Consider the following 21,610-nt stretch of genomic DNA (forward strand, 5'->3'; position numbering starts at 1 on the left):
AAATGTTTCCTGCGATTGATGTAAGGGAATTATGTTCATTTCCACTAGAATGAAAAAAGAGGCCAGCTATACCAGGGCTCCCTGGTTGAGTTAAACTTTGCAAGAACATAGCCATAGGTTATAGCCCACCCAGTTTATAGCTTGGGATAAATTGTGGCACATTTGATTTCCTCTTCCAATAGAAGTGATGGCAGCCACCATGATTGGTCTCCAGGGAAGCTCTTGCTGCTTGTACAAGGCAATTCTGCTTGGCAGAAAGGGATACAGTTGGGGTGGGCCAACTGTATCCAGGGGATAAGATTGTCTTGAAGCATGTATGTGCAGAAACACGTGCAGGGCCAGGATGAGGATCTGGCATCACTGGGCATCTGCGAAGGCCCATACTCCAGAATCCCACCAGCCTAAAGACCCAGAATCCATCCACCAGCCTTACTGGAGCCAGAGAATGAACAGTAGCTTCCTCTCAGCTTGCCCTCTATCTATTTTTGGGTGGTGATGTGGGTTGGGCCAAGAGGAAGAGGGCAAAAGGCGGTGGGGTGGGGAGGGAAATAGTGGCAGTACTGAGGAAGTGGTTTCTATGAAAGAGGGACAGGAGAGGGAGGGAGAACAAGAAGAGAACATGCAGGAAGAAGGAAATGAATACATGAGGACTTTTAAAACTCTTTCAATCTCTCTAAAATGCTTAATGGGAACACAACAGGCATAAGATCAGTCTGCAAGGGAAAAATAAAAGCACCACGTTGTAGATTACAGGTTTGTTTTATTGTGAATGTTATTTAGATCTGCTCAGGCAGGCACAGTACCTTTAAAATGGACTAATCCTACAAAAGCAAAATAAGGCTGCTGTTTGGCTTTGGATAAATATATAAAAAGCAAATGATGCTATTATTATCAAAATGTATTTTTCCAGGCTACAGTTTTTCCAGAGATCAAGACTGGAGAATAGTTGCACTTAGAGATTTCTCTCTGTTTCAAGCCTTTATTATACATATATATGTAACAGCTGGAGCTAAAAAGAATTATATCCTCAAAAAGACTAGCTGGAATACATCAGAAGGATATGGAGTTCAGTTGTCATCAGTCATCACCACACAGAGCCACCAGAATGGCTTCATAATCACCTTTTGTTTCATCCTACATGTGGAAGTGCAAAATAGTTATGTTAGGCTTAATTGACTCCTGAAACTTACCATGGAGTGCTGTACAAAATAAAAGCATTCCCATAAAGATGTATACTCTGCCATGTTCAGACAATACAATTTGCCCTTGTTTCTGTGACGGACTGCAACCACATAATTAAGGGAAACATCCCCTGGGATTTTCCCAGGGTTAATGCCACCAAGTTCTCAAGTTAACTTTTGTGTGACTTCACTGAAAACAAATGGACATTATTTGAGTCTTGGGAAAGCCCATGGCTATATTTATAGCTATGATTATCAAAGCTTTGGAAACCCTTTTACGCCGAAAGATAGAATGAATATGCTAAACACACTACTAAGTGCTTAATATTGCTGCAGGTGAGTCTCATGATCAGTGAGACTCACCTGAATGGGGTTAGCGGGAAGAGCGGGCTTAGCCCTTTCTCCCTGTAGACGAGCATGCTGGCAGCCCTGAGTGGTCTGATCGGCCGCCCACACGACTGCCAGCTCCGTCATGGAACTGGCGGTGGCTGCAGGGATTTGGGGCCGTGTGGCCCCCGGAAGTTGTAGGAAACCCCACGTGAGCACGTGGGGCATCCTGGAGAGACCCCCAGGGCAGGGAGGCTTGTTTCAGCCTCCCCAGTGGGGATCTCCTCATGTGTTCCCGCAGTGCAGAGCCGCGCTGCAGAAATACACAATCAAATAGATGGGGTTAGCAGAGCGCTTGGTTTGCTAACCTCGTCTAAGGGGAGGGCTACCTAAGTGGGTTACCTGCTTTGTTCTCATGCTCACCCAAAAGCAGGCTAGGTGCCCTTAGCCCGCTTTTGGTCGATCGTGAGAATCTCCTCAGTGTCAAAGGTAGATTAAAAACTCAGCTAGGAGAGAGCAAATATGGCTTCCTGGAAGGAAGCTCCCGATTAACCTCTCGGGAGTTTTCAATCCTGTCTGGTCTAATTATCTTCATTATTAATATGAAGATCGGAATGCATGCAGAGCTTGGCCTCCCCCCTTCAACAGGAGGGGAGTCTGGCAAGATTCCAGGCTTGAGAAAGTCTGGAGGACTCTGGACGACCCCCCTCCCCCCGGGAGAGACCTTTCTGCTTCAAGCATCAGGCTGAACAGGAAAGGTTTCCACCAGCCTTGTTAAGGAAGACCTTGCTACATATATTCTTATCTACATCTTTCCTAATTAAATCTCTGAGATGTCTCCGGCCGTGAATTTGGCAGTTCTATGGCTTCTTATTGATAGCTCTTGCTTATTTCCACTATTTTTTATTTTGCTGGAGATCTCAGCATTCCAACGCTAACAGCTTTCAGTTCTGCCTCGAAGAATTTTTTTTTTTTTAAAGTCTGATACTCCAGCAATTACTTGTTTCTTATTTTAATCTTGAACTCTAAACTATAAACTATTTATAGCCTTCATCATCGGGGAATATCATGGTTTCTTTTTCCTTCCCATTTTAAATTCTTGGAGAACTCCCCCCTCCCCCGTTCTGAACTTCCCGGCAGACAAGAACTTGCAATAGAGAAGATAGATTTGGAGAGAAGAATGGTCTCCCCACCACCACCTTTCTTGACTCTGTTTTTCATTTTAATATTTTGCAAAGCCACATGTCAATTCAGCTATGTTTGTCTTACAAAGCCCTACGTGGAAAAAATTCTGTTTACCAGTTTGCTGGGAGGATCCGATTCTAGAAGACTTGCTCTGTATTAATAGTTCCATTTACAATTCCTTTTGTTTGCACGAATGACAAGATGTTTTATGGCTGAACAATCACCTTTTTGCTATTAACTATCCAAGCTCTGACTGGAGAAGCAAAGGTGTTGGAGAAAGAGTTTGCTTCCTTCGTGTTGAGACCTTGACTTTATCTTGAAGAATCACCATACTTGTCTCTTGGCTGAGCTTGAACGATGAAGACTTATTACCCCTTACAACTTTTAATTCCTCATTATTTTCATTTTTACTGAATGCTAATCTTGCTAAAGACAGGGTGGGGAAATTGGTACGGGGAGTGACAGTTAAGATGTGTTTTACTTTGAGATTAATTCAGAAGATTCTATTAGAATGACCCTGAAAGCCTTAATTTTATTTGAAAGTTTACTTGCTTCCACTGTTTACCCTTTGTATGTAAATTAATAGAACTTCTTGGCTTTGGGAGCTACAGCTATGGAGAGGCTGAATGATTTCAGCTGGAGGGATTTCTATGTGAAGAAACTTGATAACTGTTTTTTCCCCCTCAGGCACAAGAGTTGTAGTTCCGGTATAGTTTTGTCTCCCCTATGTGAGAATGTCCTTGGACATTGTTTCTAAGATTTCATGTTAACCCTTTGCTACGTGAGCGAGAAGATTCTCAAAGTCTCAAAGACTTTAATGCTAATTTCTCCTTTCTTTTCCCCCACCATGTCTTCTTCCCTTTTTCTTTTTGGTTTCCAGAAATATGACTAATTCAGGGTTTATCTATTTATAGGTTTAAACTTCGAGTATAAATAATATTATACCTTGTAAATTGGCTCATCAATGTATTCCCTGTGCTTAATGTTCTTTCTACCAAATATTATTTAGGAAGTTCTATAGGATTTAATATTGACACAACCTTAATATTCAAAATCTTGACCTAAAGAATTAACACATATCATTAGAAAAGAAACTGGAAAATATGTGACTATTTTAGGGTAAACTTTAGGATTGTAACTTTGAGCATAACTTAATATATAACCTCATTACTTAGTCTTTTAAGGTATTCCCCGTGTTAATTGCCTTTCTTATTTTAACCATTAATATTTAGGTAGTTCTAAATATGGTCTAATATGGGTAATAATCTAATCAGGAATTAAATTGCATAATGAAACCGATGATTCTAAAGACTTAAGCAAATGCCACATATATCTGCTTTTTGTTTTCCCTTTTTTATGGAAGAAATGAGAATCAACTGGGAATGAATTAGGAATGGAGGACTCAGAGAAGAATTGAGAATATTCTTGTTGACTTAACTTTCAGAAACAAATTGACATAATAGTGTAAATATTATTATACATATGGAACAGGATTACTGGCTATACCTTACTATATGACATTATAGTTTTTGAAATGATACAAAGGATAAGTAGCTGAAGATTATATTGTTTCTCCTCTCAGCTTCAGTTTATTATTTCCTCTTTCTTTTCCTAGGGGTTTTTATTACCCATTATGTACACTTTATAAGAACACTTGGAGAAACTTGGCTGGATGCAAACAATTGGAAGTAAACTGTGAAAGATTAGATATATGTATAGAGGGGATATCTCGTTGTTATAGTTCTATAGTTTATGCTCCCAGCCGTAGGGTATAAAGATCAGTCGAGGCTGAATTTATTCCCCCTCCATTTATCTTTCCAGTCCGTTTGTTTGTCTTTCATTACATGAGGAGGGGGACTATTAAAGGTCTAGCTGATATTTGCTAATTATTTTATTACGGTTCATGAATTCCAGTCTGTAACGAGATGGGATTTTTACATATTTGGACATGTGGCCTTGTATTTACAATACACATACTACTTTTCTTATGGCAGAATAAATTTTTCTTATGTTCTTCTCCAATGAATAATCTTGTTTGAAACTGTTTTGCATACTAAGTTATCCAGTAGGGGGAGTGTTCTATGAGAGTTTTAAGTTTTACTTTCTCTGACAATTAGGGATAAAGTTTAGCCTATAAACATTTTTTCAGTACTGCTGCTTTTTGGTGTGTTTCTTTGAACTTTCCATGGATTTTTTAGGAGGTAGTTGAATTGTCTTTGGAGGAGAAAGCCAGCATGAAGGGATTGGTGTGACCCAGAGAGTGACTTGGGCGCAGAGACATGCATGATCATTCTATGTCTTGCCTGAGAGATCTTTTCTTATTGTCTTGAAATTATCCTATATAATAAAAGGCTAAGTGAGTGGCCGTGGCCTTGGAACGTTGGGGATCTGCGTCCCTGTCTCTCTGGGCTGTTCTGGGCCTGCGCGAAGCGCAGGCCCAGAACAGCCCAAGGGAGAAAGGACCGCCAACGCCAGTGTCCCAAAGCCACCAAACACTCGACCTCCTGCCATCGGCCGCCCGCCCTCCACCACCGTTCCGGCCCCACCGGTGACCATTTCGCGCCTATCCCCGGTCCTCATCGCTGTCTGCCCGCCCACGCGCCTCCCATCACTGTCCCGGCCCCACCCGCGGCCATTTCGGGCCAATCCCCGGTCCTCCTTGCACGGAACCCACGGGCGTACATTTCACCCCAAGCACTGCCGTTGGCTGCCCGCCCTCCCTCCCTCCCAACTGCCGAGCCCTCCTTACCCCGGCCATGTCCATCGGGTTAAAAACTCTGCCCGTACTGGCGGTTTGGGCGTAAAGGGCATCCTTTACGCCAAAACCGCCAGTACGGGCAGAGTCTTTGCAAAGAGAGGAGCTCTGCTTGCGAGCTCCTCTCTCTCTCGGAAATTAAGGAGTTTTTAACCCGACGGACATGGCCGGGGTAAGGAGGGCTCGGCAGTTGGGAGGGCGGGTGGCCAACGGGCAGCGGTGGCGGCGGCGTGGGCCAATTTGGCCCGGACGAAGGACTCGGAACTTGGGAGGGAGGGTGGGCGGGAGGGCAGCGGAGCCAGCGGCAGAGAAAGAAAGATATATAGAGAGAGAGAGATAGGGGAAGGAGTAAGGGAGGGAGATAGGACAATAGAAAGATAAAAAGAAGGAAAGAAGGAAGGCGAGAAAAGAGAGAGGAGGGAAGGAAAAGGACAATAGAAACAAGGAGGGAGGGAGGGAAAGTAGGAAAGAGAGAAGGAAGGAAGGAAGGAAGGAAGAAGAAAAAGGAGAAAGAAATGAGGGAGAAGGACCAAAAAATAAAAAGGGAGGGAGGGAGGAGCAGCCAGCCCCAAAAGAACAAGCCCATTAAAGAAAGAAAAGAGGAAAAGACCAAGAAAACAGAAAGATGGGAGTTAGAAGAGGTGGAAGGAAGGAAGGAAGAGAGGGAGAGGGGGAGAGAAGAAAGGAAGACAAGGAAACAGAGGAAGAGAGAGAGAGAAGGAAGACAAAGGAAAGACAGAAACAAAAACAAAATAAAAGCAAAGGAGGGCGAACGAGAGAGGAAAGGAATAAAGGGAACAACAACAACAGGTACTAGCGCCCGTTATTTTAACGGGCTTAAAATTACTAGTAATAATATAAATGGTATGTTGAGCTCTCAGTAGGATCGAATTTACCAATTTTCTTTATTCTCATCTGTCATTCATAGTATTGAAACTCTACTGGAAGAGAACTGCATAGAATTTTGCTGGTGAGGTTTTTGTTGTAAACCTATTATCTGGTCTGATAGAACAAGGACTTTAAAATTCTCTGAATTCATTTTTTTGTTTTGCTAGAAACATGGATGTCCTTTGATCATTCTAGATTTTTTCAGTCCATCAGCCCAATATATAAGATATTACACTAAGTTTTTCATTCAATGCAGCTGGGACAGAAAAGACTAAAGGATCCAAGATCTTACAGAATCTTCCTTTTACTTACTGTAGAGTAATACATAATAAAACATACTTTTTTAATTTTATATATTACAAGACTTAGTTAACTTACTTAATGAAAGTTTTCAAACAAATATCTTTTCTTCTTATTATTTATACAGGTTTCAATTCAGACAGCGAGAGAACTTATATTCTCTTCTTTATAGAATACAGAATTTAATCACTAAAATTTAACTATAGTTTTTTAGCCTGGTGTGTGGAGTTCACACCACAGAATACTGGGGATGTCTGTCTCTGCGCTCGAATTACTTGCATTATTTTTATTTTGTATGTTATAGTTGGATCGGTTCTTTCCTCAGAGTGCCTGATAGAAGGATGATCAACCAGGTTGGGGCAGGTTATTTTTGTCTTTTGTTTTTCTCTAGGGTTAGGGTTCAAGATTCTTTTACTGACAGCTTCTGATACCCAGTTAAAGATTTTCTATTAATACAATTGTATTTTTCTTATGTCTTGGTTCTGATGGATTAGACCTCATATGTTAACTCATTTTGTTGGATTCTCAGAGATGTAACCTTTCTGTTTCTATATATAACACTAATAAAAGCATTAAAAAAAAAAATCTCAGCTAACATGGAAATTCTGCTCAATACAGGACTCACCCAGATCTCCCTGCAAGCACTCTATTTTGCATAAAGGCATCCAGGCATTTGGACTACAGATTTTTAAAACAGGACTAAGAAATTGTTAACCTACATAGCAAATAACCGATGTCTTGTGAGTAATGTTGATAGGACTCTTTGTCCTATATAATTGCTGGAGGACCCCTAATTAATACAATTCCTCTTTTTAGGCATAAAAATCATTAGTCAGCTAAGACCTCAGCAAGCTAAGCAACTAGGGTTTCAGACTCAGTCCTTAGCCACCTAGTTAAGTTTGCCATGCACTTATTAATGTAATTTAAAACAAGGTACGTACCAAAATGGCTTGGCTCAGGGTTTTGCCATACATTGTCTTGTAAAAACCTTTGATCTCATTCATGTCAACCTCTGAACGTGACACCATGATTCTGTTCAGAGTTTTGTGGCGTGTTCCAGAACCCTGTTCAAAATCAAAGTAAACTTATTACCTAAACCTTCATAGTATGGACCTTGACTCCAATTGGCTTAGCTTTTTCAACAGCACTCCTGCTTATCCAAAATTCTGAATTTTCAAAATACGGACTTTCCTTTAGGTTTTCTAATGGTTTTGAAATAGCAGCTATCAAGTAGGGGTTGCACTTCTAGAATAGACACCAGGAAGTCTGCCAGATAAAACGGAATCTTTCTTCCTTACAATAATATTTCATGATGATATTAACAGCAGGCTTGTGCTTTAACTGCTGAATTTTTCCATGAGGGCATTAGAAATGAACAAAGTCCACACAGACAGTACAATGAACATTCAGAGTCTTTGGGCACAATCGTTCACACCTCATGTACGTGAACTGTCCCTGGTGTCTAGTATACATATGTACGTGGTTAGAGCAGCCTCTGTGTGTGGACAGTTCAGAGAGGAGCAGTCTGCTGGATAATGGCATGGCAGCGCTTCCCCACGATCAAAAATGTCAGGCATATTGAGTAGCACTTAGTACAGCAGCGCCAACCAAGGGGAAGGAAAGAAAGCTTCAGTAGAAGCCTTTGGGTTCTGCACATATAGGAGGGGAAGGATCAAGCCACAGATGGGTATTTGCCTTACAAAAATGGTATATAAAGTTAAGAACCCATCAGTGGTGGCTGGTCAGTAAGGGCTGGAGGAGCAGTGCCTCCCCTCCAAAAGCTAAAGGATCAGAGTTACCAGCAACCAGGGAAACCTTCAGAGCAGGGAGCTTTTTCCAGCCCCTCCTCCCTTGACTGTAACTTGTTTTGGTCGTACTGGCTGGAAAACCTGCTACTCAAGCTGCTCCAGCCAGTCTTCCTAGGGGGCTCCTTCTGGCACTGCCTCCAGGAAGTACTAAAATAATGGGTTAAAATGCACTTCCTGGTTGTTTCAGGGAGTATGTTTTTAATACATCTTTTCCCTTCTTCCTGGGGGCAGTGCCAGGAGGAGCCCCCTAACAATCAGATTGGCTGGAGCAGCTTGAGTAGCAGCTGTTCCAGCCAATAGACCAAAACAGGAAGTTTCAGGCAGGGGAGGAGGGGCTGGAGGAAGCTGCATGTGCTGCAGGATTCCCTGACAGCTAGTAAGTCTAACCTTTTAACTGTTTGGTGGAAGGGGAATGCAATTCCTGCTTTCTCCCTTCTGTCCTTCTTTCTGCTTTTTGCCTTTCTCCTTGCTTTCTGCCCTGGCTTTTTTGTTTTCTGCCTTCTCCCCCCACCCCCAACCTTTCTGTTTTCTACTTTTGCCCTGCTTTTCTGTTGTTTTCCTCAGTGCTGGTGTGGAGTAAAGGGTGGGGGGGAGGTAGGCTTCTGCCTCAGTGACCAGGTTCTCCCCTGCCTCCACTAGGTGCTCCTGAAGCCTGTGACATTTTGGACTGATTTCTGAGTTTGGGCCAGTATCAGTAGCCTTAACTGGGAATATTATACACATGGATCTTCCTATTCAACATGAAGAGGTCAGATGGTTTCTTTGGCTTCCCTTGACTGGCACCCTTGCAAGAGTAGATAAAATCTAACTTCAATCTTAGCATAAGACTTCTAGAACAGGATTTCCTCTTCCTTTGCCCAGATTAAATTATACACATATAATATACTTTACCTTCATCGCCAGCTGGAGCTTTTCGGCAAAGAAAGCTGGCTTGCTTGTGGCACATTTCACTGGAATGAAAACAGAACGCTAATGTTAATGACCATGGGATAACAGAAACAAGATAGAAGAAACAAAGAGAGGTCCCAAAGGCTGCCAGTTCAATGTGCATGAATCACTGTGGAAGGCAATTCAGCATCACCTACATATTACATGCAAAGGTATATAATCAACCCCCATGAGCAGTTTTTGTAAAGAAGCAGCGGGGGGGCGGGCGGCGTATTTCTGAGTAGAAAAGCAGCAAGCAGTGAAGGGGATGCTCAATCCTTTTGCAAGCAGCTGCACATTTTCATCTGGATTGGAATGCCTTGGGGGAGGGGAGAAGCAGCTTGGGGCAATTTGAAGGGGGGAGAAGCAGATGGCAGGGAAAGGATTAAGCACTCCCCTCACCCCACCCCCAGTTTTCTCTACTCAAAACCTATCCTCTCCCAAAGCTGCTTTCTTGACAAAAGAAGCCAAATCAGAGAGTATTTCACATCACACAACACGCAGTTTGCCCCTAAATGTGCTATTTTGAAAGCAGGCATGGTGTCCATTCTTTATGGGAGAGATACACGACTGCATGTTACATCTAGTTTAGGCCTCAGTTGAATTAGCATTCAACAAGACTTGATTCTGAACATGTTTCTTGGCCCTGCAAGCTTCTTTGGTAATATGAGCCATGGGGCTTCTGACCCTGACCTTGACCAGGCCCACAGCAGGGGCACAGGGTCAAATCCTCACTCACCCCACACTGCAATCCCGATGTAAATTGCCTGAGATGAGGCCCCAAACGCTGCTTTACCCCATATCCCGCCTCCTTTCAAAACAACCCTTTGCATGTTTTGAAAGTGGCCCAGGGGTGGGGAGGAGGGAAGCTTGCTAGCAGGCTCCTCTCCTCTCCTCTCGCTTCTGTTGCAAGCTTTGCAAGGAGAGGCGCTGCTTGTCAAGATGGCCAGGTTCAGGTGGCTCCCAGAGAGCTGTTCTGATAAAGTGGCAGGGGACATTTTGCCTCCTGGCTGGTGCTTCAATAATCTGCTGCCTGAGGCAACTGCCTCCCTTTGCTTCCTGAAAGGGCCACTCCTGCAGCTGCTGTGGACTAGAACAACCCCACCTACAGGGCCAAATGATACATTTGAAGTCATGTTTGGCTTTGCTCAGTTTAGAAGATAATGAGGCTACTTGCACGCACATGTGAATCACCAGAATCGGGCCCGATCCAGGTGGCAATAAGTAGCAAACCCACCTGTGAAGCCACCTTCTTAAATGAGGCTTCTAAACCTCTTTTTTTTTTTTTTTTTTGGCTTGTGTGGCAGCCGCGTCTGCTAAACTGTGGAGAGACTGGGGAGGAGGGATCCCCAGGACACACCGTGCACTTGCACAGGGCAGCCTGGTAGTTCTGGGGGCCGGGGCAACACATCCCGGCGTCTGACCCTCCCCACTGCCTTGTCGAGCAGGAAATCCTCTGGGAGCGCAGGGAGCACACCTAGCACCGCGCTTAGTTGATCGTCTGCAGGGAAGGTAAGCATGACTCGCCTTCCCCGCAGACCGCCTTCTAGCCCTTCTCCCTAATTGTGAGAAGATGCTCAATATCTTGCCAATACTGCTGTTTCTGCACACTACTGCCACTGTAGCAACATGAAGCCACTCAGAGAAGCAGGGTTAGTTTAATAAAATACAATGAGGATCTTTACATTAGCGGTGTGAAGCGTCTCACAATGGTTTGTGGGAGTGGGCTTAGCCCGTTCTCCCCACAAACAATCAAACATGTAGCCCTGGGTGGCCAGGTCGTCCGCCCACACGACTACCAGCTCTGCCATGGAACCGGTGAGGACTGCAGGGATTGGGGGCCGCTCGGACGCCAGAAGTCCCAGGATGCCCTGTGCGAGCATGCGGGGCATTCTGGGGGGACCCCTGGAACCAGGAGGCTGATTGTAGCCTCCCGGCTGGGGGTCTACTCATGTGTTGCTGTGTGCCACGGCAGCACATGAGCACATAAACCTCATTTAAGGGAAGGGGGATTTAGGCGGGCTAGCCACCTTGGAACTACCAGGCTCACCCAGTGGTTCCAACAAGCACCAGAATGTGGGCTAGGCTCTTTTAGCCTGCTTTCTGGTGGACGTCTCATTATATATGCAAGCTTCTTTTCTTGCCATTCTCAAAGTCACTGAAGAGTAGCTTTTATACAAGAATGAACAGTATTAAGCAGCAAGTGAATTAACTGTGGAATGGAGGGTCACACACCAATTGCTGTCAACAAGTTCTCAATATCTCCTTTCAGCTCCAGATCCAGAACCTTTTTCATGTCATGGCTGCTATATTTGGTGTATTTCTGAAAAGCTGAAATGAAACACAGCATAAATGAGGGCAATTAGGGGTGCACACTCCTTTTGTATGAGATGTACTTGTGAGACATGATTTTTATGCAACTTCTGCAAACTGCTAACAATGCAAAGGAACAGAATTCTGTTACTGTAAGATTTGTAACACGTTTAGTCAAGTTAGAGGCAGCAGACTACAGCATGGAAATGCAATATAAGTTTAGTCTACAATAATCCTGTTTTCAAAAAACAATAGTGTTTTAGATGCTGCTGTTGCCTTTTGTTCCTGCTAGAGTAGCTTAAGCCCAAGAACTTCCTCAATTGCAGGCTTCTCTTTCATGAGCTAAGTATTATGGATGCAACCTGTGAAAAGGGCAAGCACACTTTAGCTTCCATGGAAATCAATAAGGCTTAACACATTATCCATCTGTGTCAAATCCCATGACATTGAATGGGATTTACTGTTAAACCCAGCCCTTCCTTCAAGGAGCTTCAATCAGCATTTCAAATCTTACACAACCCAATGAGCAGATTAGAGAAAGATGAAGACTCGCCCAAGCCGTCTAGTAACCTTGAAGGCCAAGAAGGAGTCTGGTTTCCCACAGCCCAAACATAGCACTGTAGCTGCCAGGGTGACACAATTCAAGAAACCTATGTACATTTCTGAAAGGATGTGGCACTTCTGACCCAGAGGACCTGAAGCACTGTGGCTGTGATACCTCAAAGACCAACAGCTTTACTGTAGCATACGCTTTTATGAATTATAGTCTACTGTGTGAAGAGTTGTCCTTCATGTATTTGAGTAAATGGGCTGCAGCCCACAAAAACTCAAGCTACAATAAATGTGAGTGTTTTTAAAGTGCCACAAGAATCTGTTGTTTTTGCTGCAATAGGCTAATACAAATACCCCTCTGGAAGGACAGAAGGATAGATCTGGAGAATTCTCTCTCTTAAGTTGCACATGTCACCTGTACATTGGAAAATATTACATTTAGGGTATCATCCATTATCCACTGGAATTGGCTCTCCAAATGAATGCAGATTTACAGCTACAGTATTTTATTTTGCATTTGTATTCTTAAAATTCATATCTTGCACATAGCACATACCAATGTACACCTTTATACAAATTTTCCCCAACAAAGGCTTGCTTGCTTTCTGCCTACCTCTTCGGAGCTGTGCGGGGCTTCTTGTAGTAAGGATAGTAGTAAAAACATTAACATCAGTTCCTTTTTTTCTCTCTCCAGCTTCATATAAGGCCTATTGTAATAAAGCAAATTAGTGTGAGCCTAAAATAGTGAATCATCAGAAGCAATCAAAAGCAAGTAATTGCACAAGAGAATTCAAGTTTAGCATCTGCTCTCTTCACACCCCACCATAATATTCCAGAATCTAAGGAATCTCTCTTCCTCAGAATTCCTGTTCTCATCCCCAATTGGCAGGAGTGAATGGACAAGCCAAGGCTGATGGCTTGCCTAAGGCCACCCACTGAGTTCAAGGCTGAGGTAAGATTTGAACCAAGGACTTCCAGGCTTACAGACCTTCACCACTATGCTAGCTTTTCTGTAGCTATTTCCTGTAAACAAGGTGTCAAGGTCTTGACAGGACTTGGCTGCACGCTGTCAACATATAGTTTGACGAATGTTGTTTTTCAGCAGTGAGTAGCCGACTGACGACGTGATTTATAGTGCAAGCCACGACGACGTGATTTATAGTGCAAGCCACGAGAGCTCCCAGCTGGCAGGGATTTAAGGCTTATCAGCCCTCTGCAAGAGGCGTTTGCTTTTCCTAATAGTCTCCAATTGATCCCTGCATCTCGTGACACGCCGCTGTTGGGGGGTCAGCGGGGGTTGGTTGCATAGCTCTTCTTCTGACTGGTCTTTCACGATTTCTGCTGCCTCAGGTTGTTGTGCCTGCTCAGAGTCATTATCCACAGCTGTTTCATGAACACTGACAGCCGGGCTCTGCCCCTCAGACACTCCTGCACTGCCTGGAAAGTTGACAGCTTCCCCTTCCTCCTCGCTGTCAGAGATCGAGGGCGTGACACAAGGTTTGACATGCAGACTAAGGAAGTCCAGGTGCAGCTTTGCTGTACAAGTGCTCTGGGGGAAGGGCAATTTTAATCTGTTTCCCTTCTCTTCTAAAGCTGACTGTGACCCCCATGAAAATATGTCCCTGAGGGTCATGTGGCACTCAGGGACATATTTTCAGAGATCACAGTCTGCTTCAGAGGAGATTAATGAAAATCATCCCTGCCCCAGGGTGTGCACCATACGTTAGCTGTATTACAGAGTGTGTACCACACCTTAGCTGCTTCTAAGGAAGCAGAAACTTCCTTAGTCTGCTTGTTAACCAATAATCTTTGCATTAAATATAATCCATAGTGTAACATTCTTCTGTCTAAATCAGAACAATGGATGTTTTCAATCAGTATTGCTGAGATAAAAAGCAACAATTCCCTTTTATTTCTTGGTGACTCAACAATCTTACACGAAAGACTTGGATAATTTGAAAACATAACTTAACAGGATGATTCAACTGGTGATACAGCACAGCCTAAATCAAACCCCGCAACCTCTGGAGCCCAAAAATTATATGCAGGAGGAGAGACCTGAATCCTACCAGTGACAAATGGCAGGTCTATGCTTCCACTGGGCTCAACCCTGCCTGTTCTCCAGAGTTTGAAAGAGAGGCTTCTGTGATACGTGTTTAGGGGTCATTGGAGGATAAAGGAAGGATTAGGCCCTTTTGTTAGAGTGATCTCTTTTGTGTGCATGCACGCAATGTTGGGTCAGCAAGCCACATTTTATTAACACAGTGAGGCTATTCTCACAACCTCCCAAAAGCTGGCTAAGAGAGCCCAGCCTGCTTTTGGGAGGTCGTGTGCTGCAACAGGAGCCGCGCGGCTTCTGGCAGCAATGCTCCTTAAATGCCCCCACCCTTAAATGAGGTTAGCAGAGCAAACGCTCCGCTAAACCTATTTTGTCGATGGTGAGTCGCCGCAGTGCGGCTCTGCACCGTGGCGACTCATGAGGAGACTCCCAGCTGGGAGACAGACTACAAGCCTCCTGGTGTCAGGGTCCCCCCAGAATGCCCCGTGCACTTCCGCTGGGCATGCTGGGGCTTCCGGGGGCCGGGTGGCCCCGATCCCTGCCACCCCTACCAGCTCTGTGGTGGAGCCGGTAATCATGTGGGAGGCCAATTTGGCCACCCAGGGCGGGCTAGCCGCTCATGTGCGGGGAAAGAGGGCTTGACCCACTCTACCCACCTAACCCCATCTGGCTCTCCACACTGCGTGTGTGGAGAGCCTCAGTGTTTTGGTGTGAGTGGCTGAAGAGATAAATGAATTCATGTGTACTGAAAGCTGGAAATAGGCATGGAAGCCTTATTCCTTGGTGAGAGGGAGAGGCATGTGCTTGGGGATGAATTCAGTTGAGTGAAGGACCTCTCCAGTGAGAGACATTCAGTTGGATAGAAGAGCTGACTGGTGAGAGATATGAAAAAGATATCCAAGGCAGGGAACATTACTCAAAATGTGGAGTCGCCTGGCATCATTATCTTACCCGGGCATCATTATCCGCCAACTCATCATTCACGTGGGTACTTTCATCACGGTCACCCTGCAAAAATTAAGCTTCAGTTGTTACTTTTTATATACTATAATCCCAGATTACACTGGAACAAATATGTATTTTTAATTGAAAATTATCATGAGTTGCTGAAAACAGCATACCTTTGCTAGGGCAAGCAGAGCTTTCTGGAAGTCTCCAGATGTATCTGAGACAATGTCTTTGGCAAGATCTCTCTTAAATACTGGAAAAGAGCAATATGGAATGTAAGTGTTTTAACTGCATTGTTTTAAAGAACATGTTAATCATAGTGATCTCTCACAGTTTGGCTGACTTTTTTATTACCATTAAGATCTTCTACATACACTCATTTGAAATACTAATGCTTTCATTTCTTTATTTGGGCAAAATGAACATGCAGATGTGAACTCCACACAAATGCCTGAATTTGAGATGCTGAAGAATATTGGACTGTATTCAAAGGTCAGCATGGTACTTCCAATTAGGTATTCAAAAAGAAAATACACACAGCAGGCACATATAAATGCCCAGGCTATTATTTTGCATGTTAACTTATCCTAACTCTCAACTCTATAATTTTTATATGCAGTTGATGAAATAATACCAAGTAGACAAATCAAGAGTAGCCTAGTAGCTTTTCAGACAAATCAACAGTTCAGTGGATTTGCTTGGTCATAATTAATAAATATTGTCACATTGTGCATGTGCAGAGGTAAAAAGAAAGAGTTCAGCATAGCTCTCTGGTTCCCCTACTAGACCATCAACTGCCCACCAAGGCCATCACTAATGAAAGGCTGGATAGTAAGCTTGCTCTTTGTGATCTGAGTTCAACACCAGTCAGATACTTCTAGTATTCTTTGTCCTGTATCCCAATTTGAGTACCATAATTACAATTTTCCTGGCTTAAGAAGTACTAACTAACAAAACTGCCCAACATTGTGTTCTATTCATCCTTTTATAATAGTATGTTCTATTAAGATATTTGTAAAACAAAAATAAACAGATTACGTTCTTGATATGCTCTGCTGGCTTCTCTGATTTCTCTGTTGTTCCTTGATGCCAGAATCTCAATTAAGGTGTCTTCATCAGTTCCAAGCCCCTGTTTGATGGTAAATCAATAATTTTTTCCCCTAAGACAACTGAATCTGAGATATGCAAAACAGACAGGCATAAAAATCACATGCAACCATAACTGAACTCTGTATAATATCTCCAGCAAACGGTGATTCCACACAAAGCTCACATAGGTTTTTGCATCAGTCAGTTTCTAAGGCAAATGTAAAGCCTGTTTCAAGGGCATTGCTGGAAAGCAGGATGGAAATTCAATAAATAATAATAATAATAGGCTACAATGCTCATTTGCATCAGAAGTGCCTGTTTTCTTCATTAGCTACCAGATTATATAATTAATGAGAGGTTCAAAGGCAATTTGATCTCCACATGTGGATTCACCCAAAGCACTCTATTGCACATTAACTTCCCCCAAAATATAAATCCCCTAAAAGCTACTTCATACATTTCAGAAAAAGAAACATCTATATTTCTGCTGAGGGACAACTGCTTTTTTCTGTAATATTTAAAGGCTATTTGCCTGACTCAAAACACACAGTAAATGTGTACCCCAAAGCCTCAGCCAATTACTGATTCTGGGGACATTCACTTGTCTGAAAACTTGTAATATCAAAACAAGTTTTTGACATGGAGCCATAGTTGGCCAAGCTGCCATAGTTGGGAGACTTGGTCATGCTCAGACACCTGGGGGGAAAGGCCCATGTACTGGATTACAATTGGAAGGTAATAGGGAAAAGACCCTTCCAATTGTTGTCCAGTACATGCGCCTTTTCCCCCAGACTAGGGATGTGTGAAACGTTTCGGGTACAGAACGATCTGTACCCGAAACAGCCAATTTCGGGTGATTCAGATCCGAACCAAATCACCCTTCCAGCCCTCCGAAACTTTTCGGAGTCGAAACGAATCACCCCCGTTTTGGCTCCGAAATATCTGTTGTTTCGGCCCTCCATTTTGTGGCCAATAAATGCCTTCTTCTTCCCCCTCCATTTTGAGCTATGACGTCTATTTGAATTTCCCACCTTTTTGCCTCCCATTGACTTCAATGCAAAAAGGTCTGATGTGACGTCTACTTGAATTTTGGGTCCCAGGGGCAAAATAGTGGGGTGGGGTGGTAGTGCCTAATGGGTGGAGGCTACCACCCCATATGCAGTGGGATTGGCCAAAGGGCTGATTTTGGGTGAATTGTTGAAATTTAAGTGTCTTTGGGGCAGATTGGGGGCATAACGTGGGATCTGGGCCAAAAGAGTGGGGTGGGGTGGTAGTGCCTAATGGGTGGAGGCTACCACCCCAATCGCAGAGTGATTGGGCAAAGGGCTGATTTTTGGTGAATTGTTGAAGTTTACGCGTCTTTAAGGTTTTCCCCTATTAGGTATAATGGAGGGTGTATCGCTTCATGTCAGGGGGAAAGGGGTGGCCTAGAGCAGTGTGGGGTTGGTGGTAGTGCCAGGTAGGGGCAAGGAAACTACCTGAATTTTTTCAAAGGATTTGGACAGAGGGCTGATTTTTGGTGAATAAGTGGTGGTGTAGTGCACATAGGGTTCCAACCACCCCCATGGGTTGCTAACCCATGGCGTACAGGGTTCTGTTGTTTCTGAGGTGTTCTGAGTGTAGATTCTATGATAGCAAATGAGAGTGGATTCATGGTGTCTCATTGAAAATCTCATTTGCTATCATAGAATCCACTACACCACCACTTGCTCTGGGCCACCCCAGAACCCCCCAAGTGTACTTATGGGGCTGCTGAAAGCTCCATTATATCTTATGAGGAAAAACCTTAAAGACGCGTAAACTTCAACAATTCACCAAAAATCAGCCCTCTGCCCAAATCCTTTGAAAAAATTCAGGTAGCTTCCTTGCCCCTACCTGGCACTACCACCAACCCCACACTGCTCTAGGCCACCCCTTTGCCCCTGACGTGAAGCAATACACCCTCCATTATACCTAATGGGGGGAAACCTTAAAGATGCGTAAATTTCAACAATTCACCAAAAATCAGCCCTTTGCCCAATCACTCTGCAATTGGGGTGGTAGCCTCCACCCATTAGGCACTACCATCCCACCCCACTCTTTTGGCCCCAGGACCCATTTTTAATCTGAATCGATTCAGATTAATTCGGATCCAAATCGAATCGGGGGTGATTCGGAAGGGCCAGATTCGGATACAGAACGAATCGGAGGTGTTTCGATTAGGATTCAAATCGAAACACCAAAAATCCAAACTGCACACCCCTACCCCAGACATCTGAGCACAACCAAGTTTCTAAGGTTTCTAAGAAAACCTTAGAAACACCCTTCTAATGTCCATAAGGGGTGACCATTACAACACTTATTGTTTATTATACATTTTTCAACTATAGAAATGTATTTCTGTTATTACTGAAAATATACTATGAAAAGACAACCCATTATGGAACTAAAGAAAACCATTTTTAGCTGTAATTCTGTGAAGTGCCCCTAATTCTTTGTGAGTATGAGGATAGAGAGCAAACTATAGGCAGAACTCTATCTTTCACAGTGCTCTATTATCCAGTCCAGGTCATAATCATATATTTGCAATACCAGGAGTTATACATGGGTGTTTTGCGTAGACACACTGGACCTCCACGAATCCCATAACTAAACGTTGTGGGATCCAACTAACATGGGTCATTGGTCAACCAGAATCTACAAAATTACAACCTTGTTGCCTGTAACTGACTTGGTACACAAGACAGGTAAGCTGAAGCCAATGCAAGTCATTTCATCTGCATCCTCCTTCCAGCTAACAATGAGAGCCGGGTAGTGTAGTGGTTAGAGTGCTGGACTAGGACTGGGGAGACCCAAGTTCAAATCCCCATTCAGTCATACTTGCTGGGTGACTCTGGGCTAGTCACTTCTCTCTCAGCCTAACCTACTTCACAGGGTTGTTGTGAGGAGAAACCTAAGTATGTAGTACACCGCTCTGGGCTCCTTGGAGGAAGAGTGGGATATAAAATGTAAAATAAATAAATAAATAAAATAAAAATAAAATCACATATTAAGATTATACACTTGCTCACTGGATTTGCTTTTCACACATTTTTCTCAATGACGGTCTCTATCTCCTCCTATGGGTACAAAGCCCTGATGTCACACATACCTTCATGGAAGCCCTGAGCTCTTCAGCATCAAACTGGGCTGGAGTCTTCAACATAGCCAGGACAACATCTTCTAGGTGGCTTTTGAGGGCTTTTTTCAGAGCATCTTCCAGAGGCTACAAGAGAAAGCAACATAATGGCAGAGTGCTGATCCAAGGCAACATCATCATCATCATCATCTTCATCTAATTCAGATTATAAAATACTACTTTAAGGAAGTACATCTAATCTACCTTCTACATATCTTTTACGGAAAATTTCCCCTCCGGCAGGAAGAATATTGTTTATACTTTGCCCACGACATCTGCTTTTGTCCATTAAACCTGTGAAGTTTAATGGACCTGGTCTACACATGACACAGAATGAGCTGGCAATGGAAGCGTCCTGAGGTGGTAGAATGGACAGTACCATTCCAGATTCCAACTGAGAGATGCACATTTTGAATAATTCCCTATTTAGAAAAATGTTCTTCAGTCAGAAAACCAGTACAACAGGGAATGGGCCAAGAATGAATTTTGCTCTGTGTGTGTGTGTGTGTGTGTGTGTTTAAATTGCAAGAAGCTTGTACAGGTCAGGAATAAAAATGGAATATCCCAGCTGCAGTCTGAAGTGAGAGCCCATTCTAACACCAAGATTCTACCACCTAATTCTGCTATATTGGTAGATCAGACATAAGTAAGCTTATTATCATTCAGTAAAACAAAGTAGCACTAGTGGACTCGGGCTTGAGTGGCAGCCCCTGTGTTTCACACCCCTTAGGTGCAATTTAGGACTAAATTCTGGGGAAGCCCATCCACGAGGCAGAGTGAAGCAATTGCCTCAGGCACAGGGGCGGTGTGGGGCACAGGGGCAGGAAGTCCCAGGCCAGTCATCACACATGTCACCCTGCTGTTCACTTGCTGGAGTACACTTTTTTTGACTTGCTAGGGTACACTTTTCACCGATGGGAGAGGCATCATATTGTCTTTTTGCCTCAGGCAGCAAAATGTGTTGGACTATCTGTGGTTAAACTAAAATGCAACATGAGTAGGATCTCCTGGTTTTCTTTGTTTTTAAATTAATAATATTTAATAGCATCTGGAAGCCAATTTGGATCAACACCATGTGCTTGGTAACCCTTTATGCTTACACTAAATCTGGGATGCCTGAAGAGATCTTATGTAGTCTAGTTTGGAAGCCTCCATTCTAACCATCAACATGATGCGGATTTAAAATGCCATCTCTTTTTTAAAAGATAATCACAAAGTGGTAAGAACAAATATATACAGATACTTGCTGAGGTTGGTATTTTACGGTAGACAGTACCTTTCCCTTTGCTTGCTTGTAGGCGGCTTTGATCTGCTGGCGTTGGGCATTGGTTCTTTTGGTTACAATGTTAATGATGGTTGCTTCATCAACTCCTTCATGAAAGAAGAGCAAAACAAATTCTTGGCAATGGCCATAGAGTCTGTCATTGTTGCATAACATTATAAAGAGCTTATGATTTTTTAAAAAAATGCTGCCATTTATAATACCAGTATGTGCCAAAATTATTCACCTTTTCATGAACATTTTTGGCAATGTGTACACTCCTTTTAATGTTTTTCGCCCAGCACTCCATCCTAAACTATTCATTCATTTGATTAAGCTTCCCTCCATAGTGATCATGCAGCTAAATGCAAATGGCTACACAGGGACAATGAAATAATCACATTCATAGTTCCTAAAGTGATCATCCATGTGATGATCCAGGAAAGAAGAATAATGAGCAGCCAGGTGAAACTTTTGGTGACTAACAGGAGTTTTTCAAAACAAGGTGAATACTGAAGAGTCCTTATCATTTTGCAAGCACCCCACAAACTACTGTAAACAATTATTTTTCCTAGGAAATGCCCTGCTTTTGTAGATGGCAGTGGCAGCAGCAGTGCGTCAATCACCTCTGCTCTTCCCAGGAACTGGAGGCTGCCAGCCATTCTCCCCACCCCCACCCCACCCCATACACACCAAATGCATGGGGGAATGAAGATTCTGGGGAGGAAATGGCAGTCCCCTGTGGCTGTGTTTGAAGCCTTATTGTCACTACTGCTCAGAGAAGCAAAGCATTTTCTATGAAAAAAGACAGATTGGTGATGGCCTCCTCCACCCCCAAAACATTAATCACATTCTGTGGG

At 43.4% G+C, this 21,610-nt stretch overlaps 1 protein-coding gene across 3 annotated transcripts in view; it reads right to left on the reverse strand.

Moving 5' to 3' along the window:
* Positions 1-740: 740 nt before the first annotated feature.
* Positions 741-21,610, reverse strand: part of ANXA1 (annexin A1) — an 89,606-nt gene continuing 68,736 nt past the window's right edge. For all 3 annotated transcript variants that reach the window (XM_053302703.1, XM_053302701.1, XM_053302702.1), the window contains exons 4-13: positions 20,766-20,860; positions 19,463-19,576; positions 16,282-16,372; positions 15,417-15,496; positions 15,247-15,303; positions 12,850-12,943; positions 11,607-11,702; positions 9,336-9,394; positions 7,578-7,700; positions 741-1,134 (exon numbers count right to left, since the gene is read on the reverse strand). In XM_053302703.1, coding sequence (XP_053158678.1) covers positions 1,078-1,134; positions 7,578-7,700; positions 9,336-9,394; positions 11,607-11,702; positions 12,850-12,943; positions 15,247-15,303; positions 15,417-15,496; positions 16,282-16,372; positions 19,463-19,576; positions 20,766-20,860 — 866 coding nt within the window. In that variant the 3' untranslated portion in view covers positions 741-1,077. The remainder of the gene's footprint in view (positions 1,135-7,577; positions 7,701-9,335; positions 9,395-11,606; positions 11,703-12,849; positions 12,944-15,246; positions 15,304-15,416; positions 15,497-16,281; positions 16,373-19,462; positions 19,577-20,765; positions 20,861-21,610) is intronic.

Source organism: Hemicordylus capensis, chromosome 2, assembly GCF_027244095.1.
Source record: "Hemicordylus capensis ecotype Gifberg chromosome 2, rHemCap1.1.pri, whole genome shotgun sequence".
Taxonomy (NCBI): domain Eukaryota; kingdom Metazoa; phylum Chordata; class Lepidosauria; order Squamata; family Cordylidae; genus Hemicordylus; species Hemicordylus capensis.